The following is a 15,648-nucleotide window of genomic DNA, read 5'->3' as shown; positions in this document are numbered from 1 at the left end:
CTGCACTTCTCTTTATTGTCCACCTGGAAGGGGTGAGGCCTGGGAGACGCTGGCCCCCATCTCACCCCAGGCTGGCTACAGTTTTTATTGTCTGCTTTCCTCCTCCTGTGTCCATCGAATCTGCAGGGTTTCATCTGGATGGAGAAAGGAATGGGTCACTGGCTGTCTTGTAACAGGTGGGAGATCTGGCCCCTGCCTCCCTGAAACTCTGTAGAAGCTACCCACTCAGGCCCTCACCCTCCCTGGCCAGCGCAGGCAGCCCCTCACCCCTGCCCAGGCTCACATCTGCACTGGTTTTGGTGTGGAGAGTGTGGGCTGCTTCCAAGTTCCTTCTCCAAGCTTTCTGGGCTTCGCCAGTCGAGCCCCTTGGATATCACCCACTGACACCAGCCTGACTCTGCTCTGTCTTTGGAGGATAGGGCAGACCCTGCAATGTGGTGAGTGGCAGAGAGGAGTCAGGGAGGAGGCATGGGGCCAGCAGGTAGTCCCAAGGTAGAGGGGGTTCCCGTCCCTTCTGAGCCTCCCCGGTTCCTCTCTGTACAACTTGGGCCTTGCACACCAGGATGCTTGAGGCCGCTCTTGGCATCTGTTGCGATCTACCCTGATATGCAAAGAAGGGCGGTTGGGGGGATGGGAGCTGGCCAAGAGCCAAGCCTTGTGGCCCAGTGCCAAGCCTTGTGGCCCAGTGCCCTCACCAGGCTGCGATGTCCCTGCCAGGGACTCCTCGGAGGCCCGGGGATCCTGAACGGGGCTTTCTGTGTGCTCCAGTAGACGGACCTCAGTGCCTGTGGGACTCTCAATCACCCAGGTAAAATCTGCAGAGCCTGGCAGGATCAGGGGGTCAAGGTTGGGGCACCCCTCAAGTCTGTTGGTTGTCGGCACCCCCTGCCCCGGGCTGACCCCGCCGGCTCTCACTGTCCCACTGCTCGGGCTCGTCTTCTGTGTCCTCCTCAAGCTCTGGGTGGGGAGAGCATCTGAGGTACCTTCCCTTGCTATAATACTCCTTGCGCTGCTGATCAACGTCCTGGTCCCACACGACGGTGGCTGAAGGCAGGGATGGGTTTCTGAAGGTAGGGGGATCTGAGGAGTCATCCCAATCACGCTGAGTCTTCCAGCTGCCTGGGGCATCCAGGGATCCACAGGTGTCCATAAGAGCCCCCCCTGCACAGGGGAGAAGCTCAGGCCCTGGGTTCTCATCTCCATTCTATGCCCTTCTCCCACGTTAGGAAACCCCAGCGAGCTCTCCATCCCCCACACCTTTCTCGGGCTTCCTGAGGGTCGTGCTGAGGACCCCACCCCAGTTGCTTTCTTTCTTTTTTTTAATTTAAAGATTTTATTTATTAAAAAAAAGGATTTTATTTATTTATTGGACAGAGATCACAAGTAGGCAGAGAGGCAGGCAGAGAGAGAGGAAGGAAAGCAGGCTCCTTGCCGAGCAGAGAGCCCGATGTAGGGCTTGATCCCAGAACCCCGAGACCATGACCTGAGCCACAGGCAGAGGTTTTAACCCACTGAGTCACCCAGACGCCCCCAGCTGCTTTCTGTCTTCCCTGGGCTTGCCTCCCATCACCTCCCTCTCAAGACCCAGGGCTAACCCTTGACTTCTGGGACGTGGTTCCTGGTCACCAGACAAATCTCATCTTGGACTTCTCCGGTCAGTCCTCCCATCCGGCCTCTCTCCACAGGCCTGGGCTCCATGACCCGACTACCGCTGCCCAGACTGGAGTGAGCCCCATGGCAGGGCTTGTTTTTACTGAAGGGAAGGCTTTTCTGAGCCTTGAGGAACTTTCCCTCATCATAGTGCGACTTTCGGTGCTTGTCAAAATCACTGGAGTCTGTGGGCCATGGTAAGAGCTGGGCTTTCCTGCCAGGCTCCTGCCGAGGGTTCACTCTGCCTCCCCTTTCCACTCAGCCCCGATCCCTCATCTCACGTGTCTTGGAAAAGATGTCTGAAGACTCTGAGGTTCTCTTATTACGGTACCGCAGGACCTTGGGGTAGAAATTGTCCATTGTTGCAAACCTGAAGGGGAAGGAGACTAGTTGGCACCCAAGGGGAGAGGACAAGGGGGGCAGGTGGTAGATGAGGACTCACTGCCTTGCTCTCTCCCACCTTGGCCTTGGTCAGTCCTGATAGGAATTGAAGTTCTTCCCATTCTGGTGGCCAAAAAGCAGAGGGGGCTCTGACCCCAGGGGTGGAGGAAGGAAGAGGCCCCACATCCCTACTGATCTCTGGTGGGCCTCTCACCTTTCAGCCAGCGCCTGGGGAGTCACTGTGTGAGAGACCGCCCCAGGCATGTCCTCATCGCTGTCCTGCAGCCTGCGGCAGAGGGAGGGAGCAGGGCTGAGAGGGGGGGCACCAGGCAGTATCCAGTCCCTGAGACCTCTCTGCCTCCCCAAACCCCCTTTGAATAGTGAAGGGTCTGGGCTGAAGGCTAGGGCTGCGGGCTCCGCACCTGTGGTAGGGGGTGCTGGGCTCATCCACCTTCATAAACCCATAATCCTTGTCAGCGGGGTGGTAGGTGGCCAGGATGTTCATTTCATCCCACCGCTGGGCCTTTTTCCTGGAGTAGGGGAAAGACACAAGAAATGGGGAGGAGACTTCCCGGCGGCCTCCTCCTTACAGCCCTCCCTCATTCCTTCATTCAAAACCTTTTCCTTGTACCCTCTCGTCGTGTCCGAGGCAGAGGAGCCTGGGGATCGGGATTACACCCAATGATCTGCACGCACTGTGTAGCCAGCGTGGACTGGGCACCCGCTGCTCTCCGCAAGGCCCGGGACCTCGGGTTTCCCACCCAGTGGCCCTGTGCCGTCCCGGCTTCCAGGTTGTCGGGACTCCACCCTCTCCCCGAGCTCCGCCCCCGCCAGTGTCCGGCACCCCTCCCTCGGGGCTCGGCGCCGGGAGCCGGCCGAGCTGGATTCCGTACTTGTCAGCGCTAAGGGATTTCTGCATCAGGATGGTGGTGCTGGTCTTTAGGATGCTGCGGGGCCAGTCCTCACAAGGTTTGTGGAGGTTCAAGCAGGTTGACCCGGAGCGCGATGGACTGCATTCCCAGCTGCACACCCCAGAGCCCCCCGACCCGGGGCTGCAGGTCCCGCACACACTGGCTTCAGGGAAGGGGGCAGGTAATCCGTCAGGGTGTGCCCCGGACCCGGCGCTGAGGCTCGCAACCTCCCCCGGGGGCCGGTGGGGCCCCGAACCAAGGACAGCTACCCCCCCGGTGGGCCGGCTAGAACCAGGAGCGCAAGTTACGATTTCCCCGGAGTGCGGGGAGGGCCCAGAACCCTGAGACGGGACCACCCCGGACGGCGGCCCGGCGTCGGCCGCCTCCGCTCCGACTCTTTCTGGCACACCCTTGGGTGCCGCTCCCGGGGATTCCCCGCGGAGGCCGCCAGCAGCCCCCGGAGCCTCCCGCCTCTCCATGGCCCCACCCGGGGACCGCTGTCAGCGGCCCCGCCCCGCCTCCCGGTTCAACTTGGCCCCGCCCCGAGGCCCCGCCCCCACCGCCCCGGGCTGGGGACCATCCAGCCGAAGCCCGGGTATCCGTCCGCTATGCTCCCTAAAGCCGCGGCCCCGGAATCAAGCTTTATAGAGGGACCTCGGGCCGGGGCCCCTCCCTTTGTGTCCCACCCAAAGGCCTTCTTTCTTTGTCTCTGGGATTTGTTCCCGCCCTTCTTCCCCATCACCGCCTTCATCCGCATTATCCAATCACAATCAGGGTCCTTGTTCGGGGCCGAGAAGCCTGGTTGTGACGTCACAGCCCTCCCACCTCCGCGCGAGCTCGGGGTCGGGCGGGAGCTAGCTCGAGAGCTGGGGTTTGGGGGCAGACCATCAGCCGTCGCAGGAGACCGCCGCGGCCAGGGTTTTGCTGGACTCTGTCCGCGGCCTTAGGACTTAAGGGTTTGGCCGGATGGGAGTTCAAGGTGGGCTTCCTTAGAAATGCCGCGGGCCCTTGTATCCCCCCTAAACCAGCCCGCTTTGCCTCTCACGGGAGGGGAGATACCAAGTGGAGGCGTGGCAACACTGTCGCGAAACGTGCGCTCTCGAGGTGCAGGGGGCCGAGGTTTTCATGCGTTAACTACAGGGTCTCTTCTCCGAATCCCACGGACGCCACGCTCCCGCCCGCAGTAGGCGCAGCGGAGGGGACACTTGCTCCCCCCTCGCCGGAAAACGACCATCTCTAGGAATCGCCTGCCTCGGCGAGGGCGGGGCCGGCGGGGCCGCTGTCGCAAAGCTGAAGGGGGGGGCAGCATCCCCTGCGTCGTAAAGACGCCTGCGGCCGTCGTTTCTACCGCTGTCGCAAAAGCTCCCTGCCCCGTCTGCACGGCTGTCGGGCCCACTCCGTCACCTCGTTGTGCCGTAAAGCAAGCCCGCCCGACCCCGTCGTCCTTCCGTTCCCACCGCGGCGGTCATTAATTCCCCAGCCGGGGATGCGCCGTCGCCCGGCAGTGCCGTAAAGCATTCCCGGCCCCAGCCCCGAGTCCTGTTCCCTCCGGGTGTCTGTGCACCGCGGTTGCCACGGTGCCGCCAAGCGCGGCTGTCGCGCGGCCCCGGTGTCAGCGGCAATGGCGGCGGGGTCGGGTGGGAGTGGGGGCTCTGGGGGAGGCCCCGGGCCGGGGCCGGGTGGGGGTGGGGGCCCCGGCGGGAGCGGCGCAGGGCCCGGGTCTGGCGGGGGTCTGGGCAGCGGCGGGGAGCTGCACCCGCGCACTGGGCGCCTGGTGAGCCTGTCGGCCTGTGGGCGTACAGCGCGGCGGCAGCAGCCGGGCCAGGAGTTTAACCACGGGCTGGTGTTGAGCCGGGAGCCCTTGCGCGATGGACGCGTCTTCACCGTCCGCATCGACCGCAAGGTGCGGAGCGGGGCCGGCGGAACCGAGATAGGGGGAGGCTGGTGGGAGGGGAGAGCGGCAGACACGGGGCCGGACAGTCAGGCTGGCTCGCATCGACGGCTGCCGAGAGGGCACCGACCTGCGGGGCACTGGGCACCAGGCGACGGGCGGGAGGGGAGCACGGAGAAGAAACGTTCGCTCTCACGGGAAAAGGGACGAGGACAGCTGGCGTTTCCTCAAGACCCAGGGCCAGGGCAGGGACGCCGGGCTTCGTCCCCAGGAACGGTTAGGGACCAGATCTCCCGGATCGTCCCAGGAGGTGGAGGATGGAGGGATGTCAGGGATGTGATGGGAAGGGAGGAGAGAATCAGGGAAGGACCAACCACTGGCGGATACGCTCCCGCGGAAGGATGGGTGAAGAGAGACACGGGGAGAGGGAGGTGTGCGTGCGCTGTGTGTGCCTTGGTGAAGAGGCCAGGTGCGCAGAGGTGCGATGGGGAAGAGGTGGACTGTGAATGCAGCCCGAGCCTAGGAGAGACTCGGCGGGCTGAGGGGAGTGGGACCCCAGAGCAGGGAGTGTGGGCGTGGAGAGCTGGGAATCCGGTGGCTGAGGAGTCACGGAGATCACTGCTTAACCGTCTCCAGAGAGAAAAGCCAGTTAGTTGCCCAGAGATGTGGGAAGAGGGGGACACAGTGGTCTGGGACATGTGGGTTCCTAGTGGTGGGAGACCTATGGGGGCCCATCCTGAGCCTCTGTCCACCGCCCTTATCACAGGTCAACTCCTGGAGTGGCTCCATCGAGATCGGGGTGACGGCACTGGACCCCAGCGTGCTGGACTTCCCCAGCAGCGCCACAGGGCTGAAGGGGGGCTCATGGGTGGTGTCAGGCTGCTCGGTGTTGAGGGACGGACGTTCTGTGCTGGAGGAGTATGGGCAGGACCTGGACCAGCTTGGGGAAGGGGACCGTGTGGGCGTGGAGCGCACAGCTGCTGGGGAGCTGCGGCTCTGGGTGAACGGGCGGGATTGCGGAGTGGCCGCCACGGGCCTTCCCGCTCGTGTCTGGGCCGTCGTGGACCTTTATGGCAAGTGCACCCAGATTACCGTGCTGCCCCCTGAGCCAGGTTTCAGCCCCCCTACTCCCATCCCCGCACCTCCCCTCGAGCCTTCCACACCCCCCGAAGATTCCGCCTTGACGGAACAGGGGACCTCCGGGGATGAAGGTGAGAACACAGGGCAGTGGTGGAGGGGTGGGGCAGAGGGAATGGCTGAAGGAACGGGAGAGACATGGTGGCAAATGAGGCTGGGTGTGAGCAGGGTCACTCAGACATCCAACCCACCCCCCCGCCCCAGTCTGTTGAAGGGGAAAGCAGGGGCTAGAGAGAGGAGAGGGGTCTCCTGGCTGTGGGACCTGCAGCAGGGGCTGAACCCTTATTCCCCTCCCATCCCTCCTGGTCCCCAGCCTTCATGGTGTCCCCAGCGCAGGCCCGGCCGGAGACGTTTCCTAACAGCCTTGAGTCGCATAATGGTGAGGGCTTCTGGGAGGCTTCGGGCAGGGGAGCGGGAAGTGAGGTGGACGAGGCGAGGGGAGGGGCCTCAGGAGAAGGCTAGTGGGAGAGTGGCGAGCCTGAGGAGGTAGCGCCTCATTCCAGCTTCCCCCCCATCCCACTGCCGCAGACTTTGCCAGCATGGAGCTCTCCGAGGTGGTGGGCAACGCCATCCTGTCTGCCTACAACGGGGGGCTCCTAAATGTGAACCTGAGCTCCCCGCCGGCAGGGGAAGGACTGGGGTCTGGCGGTGCCGCCACCTCGCCCGTCCTCACTTCCAACGATGCCCTGCTCTTTCACGAGAAGTGCGGGACGCTCATCAAACTAAGCAACAACAATAAGACCGCCGAGCGCCGCCGGCCCCTGGATGAGTTCAACAACGGGGTGGTCATGACCAACCGTCCCCTGCGGGACAATGAGATGTTCGAGGTGTGCGAGCTGCTGGGTGCTGGCTAGCACCCCGCCCTCTGGGACCCAAAGACGGGCTTGATCCTTGATGGGGGCGGGGTGGGGGCGGGCAGAGAACAGTCTGAGGGTCTCTTCTCGGCATTTACCCTCCGCATCTCCCCCTTCCTGCTGTCACTCCCCCCAAGATTCGCATCGACAAGCTCGTAGACAAGTGGTCGGGCTCCATTGAGATCGGTGTCACCACCCACAACCCCAACAACCTTGAGTACCCAGCTACCATGACCAACCTGCAGTCAGGTACCAGCCCCCCAAAGGGCGGAGGCCCCTTCCTCGGGTGAGGGCCGCCGGGGCTCTAGCTGGGCTGTCCCCCCTTCCTCTAGGCACCATCATGATGAGCGGCTGCGGGATCTTGACCAACGGCAAGGGCACTCGCCGGGAGTACTGTGAGTTCAGTCTGGATGAGCTGCAGGTGAGGGGGGGCAGGGTGCAGCGTGGGGGCCCCCTCTCTGGGGCCGCCTCATCCCCCACTTCCCTGCCCAGGCTGCATGGTCTCTGCTGTGGCCTAGAGCAAGGCCTCTCCCCTCTCACCTGAAGTTTCTTTTTGAGAAGGTGGGGTTGTCCGATGGTTAGGTTTGCAGATCTGGGGAGTTGGGGGGTCACACTCTCTCACCGTGTGGCTGTGGGGCAGTGACCCGAGGTGAGAAGCTCGAGGGTTGTCGCTGGTACCGTGTATTTTTTTTTCCTATATTCTTCTAATGTCTCAGCTGAGCCCGTTAGCGTTTTGTGAACTGTTTGGAGAGGTGGACGAGGTGACGTTTATTTATAAGGTGGCTTCGCCGGGAGTCGGGAGCGTTCTGGGGGCTCGGGACTGCGGCATCTTTGCAGCCGTTCCCCTGCGGCCTGGGGGGCAGGACAAGCCTGGAGCCTGAAGGGGGAATGCATACGAAACCTTTGTTTTTCTCCTTTGGCTAGGAAGGTGACCACATTGGCCTCACAAGGAAGTCCAACTCTGCCCTACACTTCTTCATTAACGGCATTGACCAGGGTGAGGGGACGCCCAGAGCCGGCCACCGGCCCTGGATTTTGGGGGCGGGGACTCCAGACCTCCTCATTCTGCCTCTCTTTGATGTTGTTCCCCCCTCTTTCCCCCCACCCAGGCGTGGCTACCCCACTGACGCCCCCAGTGGTGTACGGTGTGGTGGACTTGTATGGGATGGCCGTGAAGGTGACCATTGTCCATAACAACAATCACAGTGACCGCCTGCGCCGGAACAATGCCATTCTGCGGGCACTGTCTCCAGAGGGTGCCCTCCGCCGCGCCGCCCCCACCGCCCAGGCTGAGCCCGAGCGCCTGCTTTTCCACCCCAACTGTGGGCAGAAGGCAGCTATCACCCACGAGGGACGCACTGCCCTGAGGCCCCAGTATGGCCCATGGGGTGGGGAGAAGCCTGCAGAAGGGGCTCTGTTGGGATTGGGGGGCGGGGAGTGGAGAAACAAGAGGCGGAGGGATTCTGATCTGGGGAGCTCGGGGCGGGCGAGCTGGGAGCCTCGCACCAGCAGGCAGGGAGCCTTGCGGAGAGTGGAGTTTCTCTGGTTGACTTCAAGCAGTGAGCATCAGGCAGGCATCGCTGGCTAAGTTGGGCATGCTCAGAGAGCGGGTTCATACCTGAGTCCCTGTTCGCTGTCCTCAGTGCCACCGATGACTTCAACCACGGCGTGGTGCTGAGCAGTCGGGCCCTGCGGGACGGAGAGGTGTTCCAGGTGCGCATAGACAAGATGGTGGACAAGTGGGCTGGCTCCATTGAGATTGGGGTCACCACCCACAACCCCGCCTACCTCCAGCTGCCCTCCACCATGACCAACCTGCGCTCTGGTGAGCTCCCAGGCAGGGCAGGGCCAGGAGAGGGTCCCAGGGAGGGAGCTGTCCCCAGAGCCCTGACACTGGGTCCCCAGCTGGGTCGTTCCTGATCCTACTGGTGACTACTGTTTTAGGGGCGGAGCGCTGCCATGTGGACTGGGCCTGTGGGGTACGGGGATGTGCAGTTTTCTTGCCTGGCCCTGGGAAGAGAGCTGACCTCACACAGGACAGGCTGGGCCAGCAGCCTTGAGAGACATGAGGACTGCTGTGCAGCAGAGTGGAGCCCTGGTTCCCGCTCATGTCCTCTACCACTCCTTGTTGCCCTAGGGACGTGGATGATGACCGGGAACGGGGTGATGCACAACGGGACGACCATCTTAGACGAATATGGGCACAACCTGGACCGCCTCAAGGTGGGAGAGTGGGGGCACCGCCGGGGTGCGGCGCGCAGGGAGTGGGGCAGGCGGGGCTGCCGTCAGACCAGCCCCCCCCGGGAACTCTGCCTGACTCCTCACTCCAGCCCCCCTTCTTCCAAGGCAGGGGACACGGTGGGCGTGGTGCGGCGGGAGGATGGGACTCTGCACTTCTTTGTCAACGGGATGACTCAGGGCCCTGCAGCCTGGAACGTGCCCCCGGGCGTCTATGCTGTTGTGGACCTGTATGGCCAGGCAGCCCAGGCCACCATTGTGGACGACGTGGGTGAGGGCCAGGGCCGGGGCCGGGCGGGGGGCGGCCTCGGGGGGCCTCAGAGACCACTGCAGCCTCACGTGCTCCATCTCCTCTCCCAGAGGTGCCCCCCGTGCCTGAGCCGCTCCCTGAAGGGAACAACCAGGTGTCCCCCAGCTCCCCATCGTCAGGCGCCGGGGGCTCCGACCTGCGCTTCCACCAGCTGCACGGCAGTAACGCCGTCATCACCAATGGGGGCCGCACAGCGCTCCGCCACAACTGCCGCAGCGAGTTCAACGATGCCATTGTCATCTCCAACCGGTCAGTGTCGGTGCTGGCTCGGTCCCTGCCTCCCGCTGCCTGGCCTAGGCCACCCGCGCGGGGCCCGTCTGATGGCCACCGTGTCCCTGGCAGGGCCCTGCGGGACGGAGAGCTGTTCGAGATTGTCATTCAGAAGATGGTGGACCGCTGGTCAGGCTCCATTGAGGCTGGTGAGAGGCACGGGCATGTGTGTGTGCCAGAATGGTGCGGGCTGCCTGTTGCCGGGGGCTTGGCTCTGACCCCCGCTGGCCTCCTCCTAGGGGTGACTGCTATTCGGCCGGAGGACCTCGAGTTTCCCAACACCATGACAGACATCGACTACGACACCTGGATGCTGAGGTTCGGCTCCTGGGCTCGGGGGCGGCCGGGCAAGCTGGGTGGCGCCGGCGAGGGCACAGGGGGCCAGGTGTGGGGCCTGCGGTGGCCGCAGACGAGGACACGCCTGTGGGGGTGGCTGCCCCCGCCCCTTGCCGCTGGCCAGCCCTCCCGCCTCCGCACGTGTGCTCCCGCGGCACCCCTGCGGGGGAATCCCAGAGGGCTGGGACCCAGGACTGGGTCTCCAACCCCAAGCTGAGATCCCAGTCCGAGGCCCGGAGTGGGGCGCTCAGCGGCCTGTGCGTTTCACCCTGCAGCGGCACGGCCATCATGCAGGACGGGAACACCATGCGCAACAACTACGGCTGTGACTTGGACGCGCTGGGCACGGGCGCGCGCATCGGCATGATGCGCACGGCCAAGGGTGACCTGCACTACTTCATCAACGGCCAGGACCAGGGCGCCGCCTGCTCAGGCTTGCCCCCGGGTAAAGGTGACTGCTCGGTGGCGCTTGGCCTGCCAGCCTCCTGCCGGCCCCGCCCGGGCCAGCTGGCCCCTGACCCTTTCCTCCTCCACCCAGACGTGTACGCAGTGGTGGATCTCTATGGCCAGTGTGTCCAGGTGTCCATCACCAACGCCACCGGCCCCATGGACAACAGCCTGGCGACCAGCAACACCGCCACCGAGAAGTCCTTCCCCCTGCACTCCCCAGGTTCAGCTGGCGGGGAGGGCAGACGGGTGGGCTCTGCTTCCCCGGTGGGGGTGGAGGGGGGCGGCCAGCAGCAGCAGACTGGGCAGGGAACAAGGGCAGGGAGGGAGGGAGCCAGGGCGGGACGCCCCCAGGAAGTAGAGAGGGGCTGGAGCGTGGACTGGGCACCTCCCCCGCCCCCCACCCTGCACCCAACAATGGGACCCGTCTGCTTTGGAAACGGGTCTCCCTTCAGGGAGAGGCGTCCAAGAAGCGACAGCCAAGGGGGCCTTTAGGGCAACTTCCTGTTTCACCTGAAAGCCCTGTGCCCGGTCCTTTCTGGAGCCTGCAGCCCCCATGCTGCCCCTTCCGGGGATCCCGTCTTTCCACAGTGGCCGGTGTGGCTCACCGCTTCCACAGCTCTTGTGGCAAGAATGTCACTCTGGAGGAGGACGGCACGAGGGCGGTGCGCGCGGCCGGCTACGCTCACGGCCTCGTCTTCAGCACCAAGGAGCTCAAGACGGAGGAGGTTTTCGAGGTGGGTGGTGGGCTTGCTGCCGCAGGGCCAGGCTGCTGCTGCTGCCTGTCACTGCACCTGTGGCAGCCCCGTGCTCTCTGTCCATCAGGTGAAGGTGGAGGAGCTGGACGAGAAGTGGGCGGGCTCCCTCCGCCTGGGGCTGACCACACTAGCGCCGGGGGAGACAGGGCCTGGCGCAGCCGGCGGCCCGGGGCTGCCCCCCTCTCTGCCTGAGCTGCGGTCAAAGACCACCTGGATGGTGACCAGCTGTGAAGTGAGGCGCGACGGGCAGCTCCAGAGGATGAACTATGGCCGGAACCTCGAGAGGCTGGGGGTGAGGCAGCCGGCTCCCGGGCGGGGGCAGGGGCGGGGGTGTCGGAGGGGGCTGTGGGCCGAGCCTCTGGGCTCATCTGCTCTGGGTCCCAGGTGGGGAGCCGTGTGGGCATCCGTCGGGGTGCCGACGACACAATGCACATCCTGGTGGACGGAGAGGACATGGGGCCTGCGGCCACTGGCATCGCTAAGGTCAGTCTGAGCTGTTTCTTGGTTTTGCAGAGCAGGCTTGAGGCCCCCCACGGGGGTCTGACTCCCCTGTCATGTGTGTGTTCCCAGAACGTGTGGGCCGTGCTGGATCTCTACGGGCCGGTACGGAGCGTGTCTGTCGTGAGCTCCACGCGGCTGGAGGAGCCAGAGGGCACTCAGCCGCCTTCTCCCAGTTCGGACACTGGCAGCGAGGGCGAGGAGGATGGCGACGGGGAGGAGCTCGGCCTGCAGGTGAGAGACCGCGGCGGGGCGTAGGGAGCCGGGAGACACGAGGGTGCTCTGGGGTTCTCTGATTCCACCCTGGTGGGCAGAGGCATAGACACCAGCCCTGTGTAAATGCCTGTGGCGGGGTGGCTCGGGCCTGGCATGGGTGGCCCTGGCAGCGCCATCTCTCCTCTGCACCAGGGCCAGAATCAAGTGGTCGTTATGCCCATGGCCCTCGAGTTCTTGGAAAACCACGGGAAGAACATCCTCTTGTCCAATGGGAACCGCACGGCCACGCGGGTGGCCAGCTACAACCAGGGCGTTGTTGTCATCGGCCAGCCCCTGGTGCCCCAGCTGTTGGTCCAGGTGGGCTCCTCTTGCCCAGGGTCCCTGGGGTCCAGCCCTCCTGGAGAAAGCCCCCCCATTTGAGGACAGAGTGGAGGCAAGCCCCCCAGAGGAGCTTCCGGGGCTTTGGTCCGAACCCCGCAGTGGGATCTGTAGAGCGATTCTCAGGAAGTCCCCCTCCCTGTGACTGGTGAGGGGAGCAGTAGTGAGGGACTGGGAGAGTCCCGAGAAAGACGCACGGCCCTGCACGTGCATGCCGGGAGGGCTTTGCCTAGGGAGGGGGCTTTTCTGCTACAGATGAAAAGATTTAGTACGCTGAAGGCAGCTCCTGGGGACAGGCACCCTTGCCCAGGCAACAGCATCAAGGCTGACACAGAGAAGGAAACCAGTGAATCTTCAGTTCGCAGTTCCTCCGGCCTCAGAAGGGACAGCACCCCTCCCTGCCCGGGGCCGCTGGGTGGCTTCTTTGCAGGGGGCCGTGACTGGGGAGTAGTAGTCACCTTGTCCCCCAGGTGCGGATAGACTCCCTGAACCGACAGTGGACATCTTCGCTGGTCCTGGGCGTCATCACGTGCCCGCCGGAGAGGCTCAACTTCCCCGCGTCAGCCTGTGGCCTCAAGCGGGCGGCCTGGCTGCTGCGGGGCCGTGGCATCTTCCACAACGGTCTCAAGGTGGCTGGGGGGTGGCAGGAGGGCCCTGGTGGGCGGGGTCACAGTTATCGGGAGTGCTGTGTGGGGAAACCCTCTAGTGGGTAAGCAAGAGCATGTCATCATCTAGACTCAGGCTTGTCAGGGCCACCTGTGTCCTTGCCGTTGGGAGCGTGGCTGTGGGGGGCCGGCGGTTGGCGGGTAGAGCCTGGGCAAGGGGTGAGCGTGGAGGCAAGGCCCAGGCACCGGCAGCCGGAAGTGGAGCGGAACCTAGGGGTGGCCACCACCTGTGGTCTGAGCTCTGGGAAGACAGTAGGTCTCCCTCCCCGCCCCCCAGATCTGTGAGAAGTTCGGGCCCAATCTGGACACGTGTCCTGAGGGCACCATCCTGGGCCTGCGGCTGGATGGCTCTGGAGGGCTGCACCTGCATGTGAACGGGATAGACCAGGGTGTGGCTGTGCCAGACGTGCCCCAGCCCTGCCACGCGCTTGTGGACCTCTACGGGCAGTGTGAGCAGGTGAGCAGGCTGCCGGCAGGGTGGAGGCGGCGCCAGGTTGCACAGGTGTGGGTCTCCCTCATCACGCCTCCCCTGCAGGTGACAATCGTGAGTCCCGAGCCGGGAGCTACCAGTGGGAAGAGTGCTGGTACCCAGGGAGACATGGAGAAGGCAGACATGGTGGACGGTGAGGCAGCCCCCAGATCCCCAGGTGCGTGGCCCCGCTGCCCCCACTACCCCTGCAACCCTGCCCCCTTCCGCCCTCTCAGGCATCAAGGAGAGTGTGTGCTGGGGCCCTCTGCCTGCCACCGGCCCTCTGAAGAGCTGCGAGTACCATGCCCTTTGCTCCCGCTTCCAAGAACTGCTATTGCTTCCAGGTGAGTCCCCGGTCCCCCAGAACCTGCCGCATTCCCAGGGTGGGGCCGTGCCAGGAGCCCAAGGAACCGGCGGGAGAGGAGGGGATGCTGTGTGCTGAAGACCCGGGATGGGAGCCACAGCCGACTGCCTCTCCCTTTCCTGCAGAGGATTATTTCATCCCTCCTCCGAAGCGGAGCCTGTGCTACTGTGAGTCTTGCCGGAAGCTTCGAGGGGACGAGGCCCACAGGCGCCGTGGGGAGCCCCCCCGGGAGTATGCGCTGCCCTTTGGCTGGTGCAGGTTCAACCTCAGGTACTCTGGGGCCAGGATTGCGTGTCTCCCTTAGCACTCGCTCCACCAGTGACGAGGGAGGCTCCCATGGGACAGAGGATGGTGTCCGTGAGCCAGCTGCTTGTGTCCAGTGTCCCCTGGGTACCTTCCTAGGGTGAATCCGCGCTTGGAAGCTGGGACGCTGACCAAGAAGTGGCACATGGCGTATCATGGGAGCAACGTGGCAGCGGTCAGGAGGGTGCTGGACCGAGGGGAGCTGGGAGCAGGTATCCGGGGACCAGCAGAGGCAGGGCGGGCCGGGCCCAGGTCCCCAGGCATGTTCCTGACCTGGCTCCCCTACAGGCACCGCCTCCATCCTGAGCTGCCGGCCCTTGAAAGGCGAGCCCGGGGTAGGGTTTGAGGAGCCTGGGGAGAACTGCGCGCCCCCACGGGAGGAGCAGCCCCCTCCGGTGCTGCTTTCCCCCTCCCTCCAGTATGCTGGGGCCGAGACCCTGGCATCCAAAGTGCAGTGAGTACAGGGGGGCGGGGTCTCCACGGCTTGCCCTCTGCCTTCCCACCGGGACACTCTAGAATGGTTAGCTTTGAAGGTGACTAGCACTACGGGAGTAAAACAGTGAATGCAGTGGGCCCCCCTCAGCTGTTGGAGCACGGTCAGGGCCACCTCAGGAAGAAGCTTTGAGCAGAGGCCTGGAGAAGGGGGCCAGCGGGCGGGCGGGTGGGGAGACGGCGGCCAGAGCCCGGCCACCGGTGGGAGGCGGGTGTGACCCCGAGGCACAGTGCAGGTCGCAGGGGGAGGAGGAAGCCCGAGTTCCTCACGGCCAGCTTTCTGCTCCTTGCCCAACAGATTCCGGGACCCCAAGTCCCAGCGGACGCACCAGGCCCAGGTGGCGTTCCAGGTGTGCGTGCGCCCCGGCTCCTACACTCCCGGGCCCCCTTCGGCCGCCCTCCGAGAACCTCCCGACCCGCACTTCAGCCCCGCCGAACTCGAGTGGGTGACCAAGGAGAAGGGGGCCACGCTCCTGTATGCCCTGCTGGTGCGGGTGGAGTGAGGGCCGGCCTCTCGACAAGCACAGTGGGGCCCCGGCCCGCGGACTCTGAGTGCCGCTGGCCCGACTCCACACCCCGGCCCGACTTCCCGGCGGACGCGCCCGGAGCCTGGCCGCCGCGCGCTGGAAGGGGAGCGCGTCTCCGCGTGCAGGGCGCACGCCCCCCGCGGGGCTGGGGGCCCGGCAGCGCCCCTCATGCACTGTCTTGGGGAACACGACTCCCCGGACTCCCTCCCCCGTGTCACTTAATTTATTTCCGTTTTCGTTCCTGTTACTGTGAATCCCGAGGAGCACCCCACCCCCGGACCCCGCGCCCCGCCCCGGAGCCGCCGCCGCTTCCCAGGCCGCCGGGCGGAGAGGGGAGGGCGGGCGCGGGGAAGGTGGGCCTCTGTACAGTTGTTACGGACGCGGAGTTCCAAGGAGCCAATAAACGCCGTCCCGGTGCGCGTGCCTCGGCCTCTCTCTCGCGCCGCCCCCCCCCCCAGCCGAGCCCTGGGTCCGCCCAGCTGGGGGCGCCGGACGCACCGACGGGGTTTGGCCTCCCCCGGCACCCGTCGCGGCCGTTTCCGCCCTTCCCTGC

General features: G+C 64.8%; 2 protein-coding genes across 9 annotated transcripts; one reads left to right on the top strand and one right to left on the bottom strand.

The window, feature by feature from the left end:
• Position 1: 1 nt before the first annotated feature.
• On the bottom strand, positions 2 to 4,193 carry LOC309851972 (uncharacterized protein). Of its 5 annotated transcripts, none has more exons than XM_082707956.1 (10): positions 4,002 to 4,193; positions 2,925 to 3,101; positions 2,454 to 2,561; positions 2,246 to 2,317; positions 1,932 to 2,020; positions 1,596 to 1,835; positions 916 to 1,161; positions 696 to 824; positions 284 to 427; positions 2 to 134 (listed from the first exon to the last, which is right to left on the bottom strand). In XM_082707956.1, exons 1-10 carry the CDS (start codon positions 4,067 to 4,069, stop codon positions 85 to 87), a joined length of 1,323 nt encoding a protein of 440 aa, XP_082564082.1. In that variant the 5' UTR covers positions 4,070 to 4,193; the 3' UTR covers positions 2 to 84. The 5 variants fall into 5 exon arrangements, with proteins under 5 accessions (XP_082564082.1, XP_082564083.1, XP_082564084.1 ...); XM_082707957.1 differs by lacking the exon at positions 4,002 to 4,193 and adding an exon at positions 3,629 to 3,864; XM_082707958.1 differs by lacking the exon at positions 4,002 to 4,193 and adding an exon at positions 3,503 to 3,621.
• Positions 4,194 to 4,497: 304 nt separating this feature from the next.
• Positions 4,498 to 15,512, top strand: NEURL4 (neuralized E3 ubiquitin protein ligase 4). 4 transcript variants are annotated; one of them, XM_082707949.1, is made up of 29 exons: positions 4,498 to 4,845; positions 5,600 to 6,044; positions 6,284 to 6,349; positions 6,499 to 6,797; positions 6,962 to 7,073; positions 7,157 to 7,245; positions 7,749 to 7,821; positions 7,934 to 8,198; positions 8,468 to 8,649; positions 8,962 to 9,047; positions 9,171 to 9,333; positions 9,423 to 9,621; positions 9,715 to 9,791; positions 9,882 to 9,960; positions 10,254 to 10,423; positions 10,517 to 10,648; positions 11,017 to 11,162; positions 11,251 to 11,475; positions 11,568 to 11,666; positions 11,754 to 11,915; positions 12,090 to 12,254; positions 12,746 to 12,904; positions 13,218 to 13,397; positions 13,476 to 13,563; positions 13,646 to 13,753; positions 13,899 to 14,043; positions 14,176 to 14,288; positions 14,365 to 14,530; positions 14,867 to 15,512. In XM_082707949.1, the coding sequence occupies exons 1-29, from the start codon at positions 4,564 to 4,566 to the stop codon at positions 15,069 to 15,071; spliced, it is 4,680 nt and encodes a 1,559-aa protein (XP_082564075.1). In that variant the 5' UTR covers positions 4,498 to 4,563; the 3' UTR covers positions 15,072 to 15,512. The 4 variants fall into 4 exon arrangements, with proteins under 4 accessions (XP_082564075.1, XP_082564074.1, XP_082564077.1 ...); XM_082707948.1 differs by having other exon boundaries at positions 10,254 to 10,429; XM_082707951.1 differs by lacking the exon at positions 6,284 to 6,349.
• The last annotated feature ends 136 nt before the right edge of the window (positions 15,513 to 15,648 follow it).

This window comes from Mustela nivalis, assembly GCF_964662115.1.
Source record: "Mustela nivalis genome assembly, chromosome: 17".
Lineage (NCBI taxonomy): Eukaryota > Metazoa > Chordata > Mammalia > Carnivora > Mustelidae > Mustela > Mustela nivalis.
The sequence above is the reverse complement of the archived record's forward strand: the minus strand, read 5'-3'. Positions and strand labels throughout refer to the sequence as shown.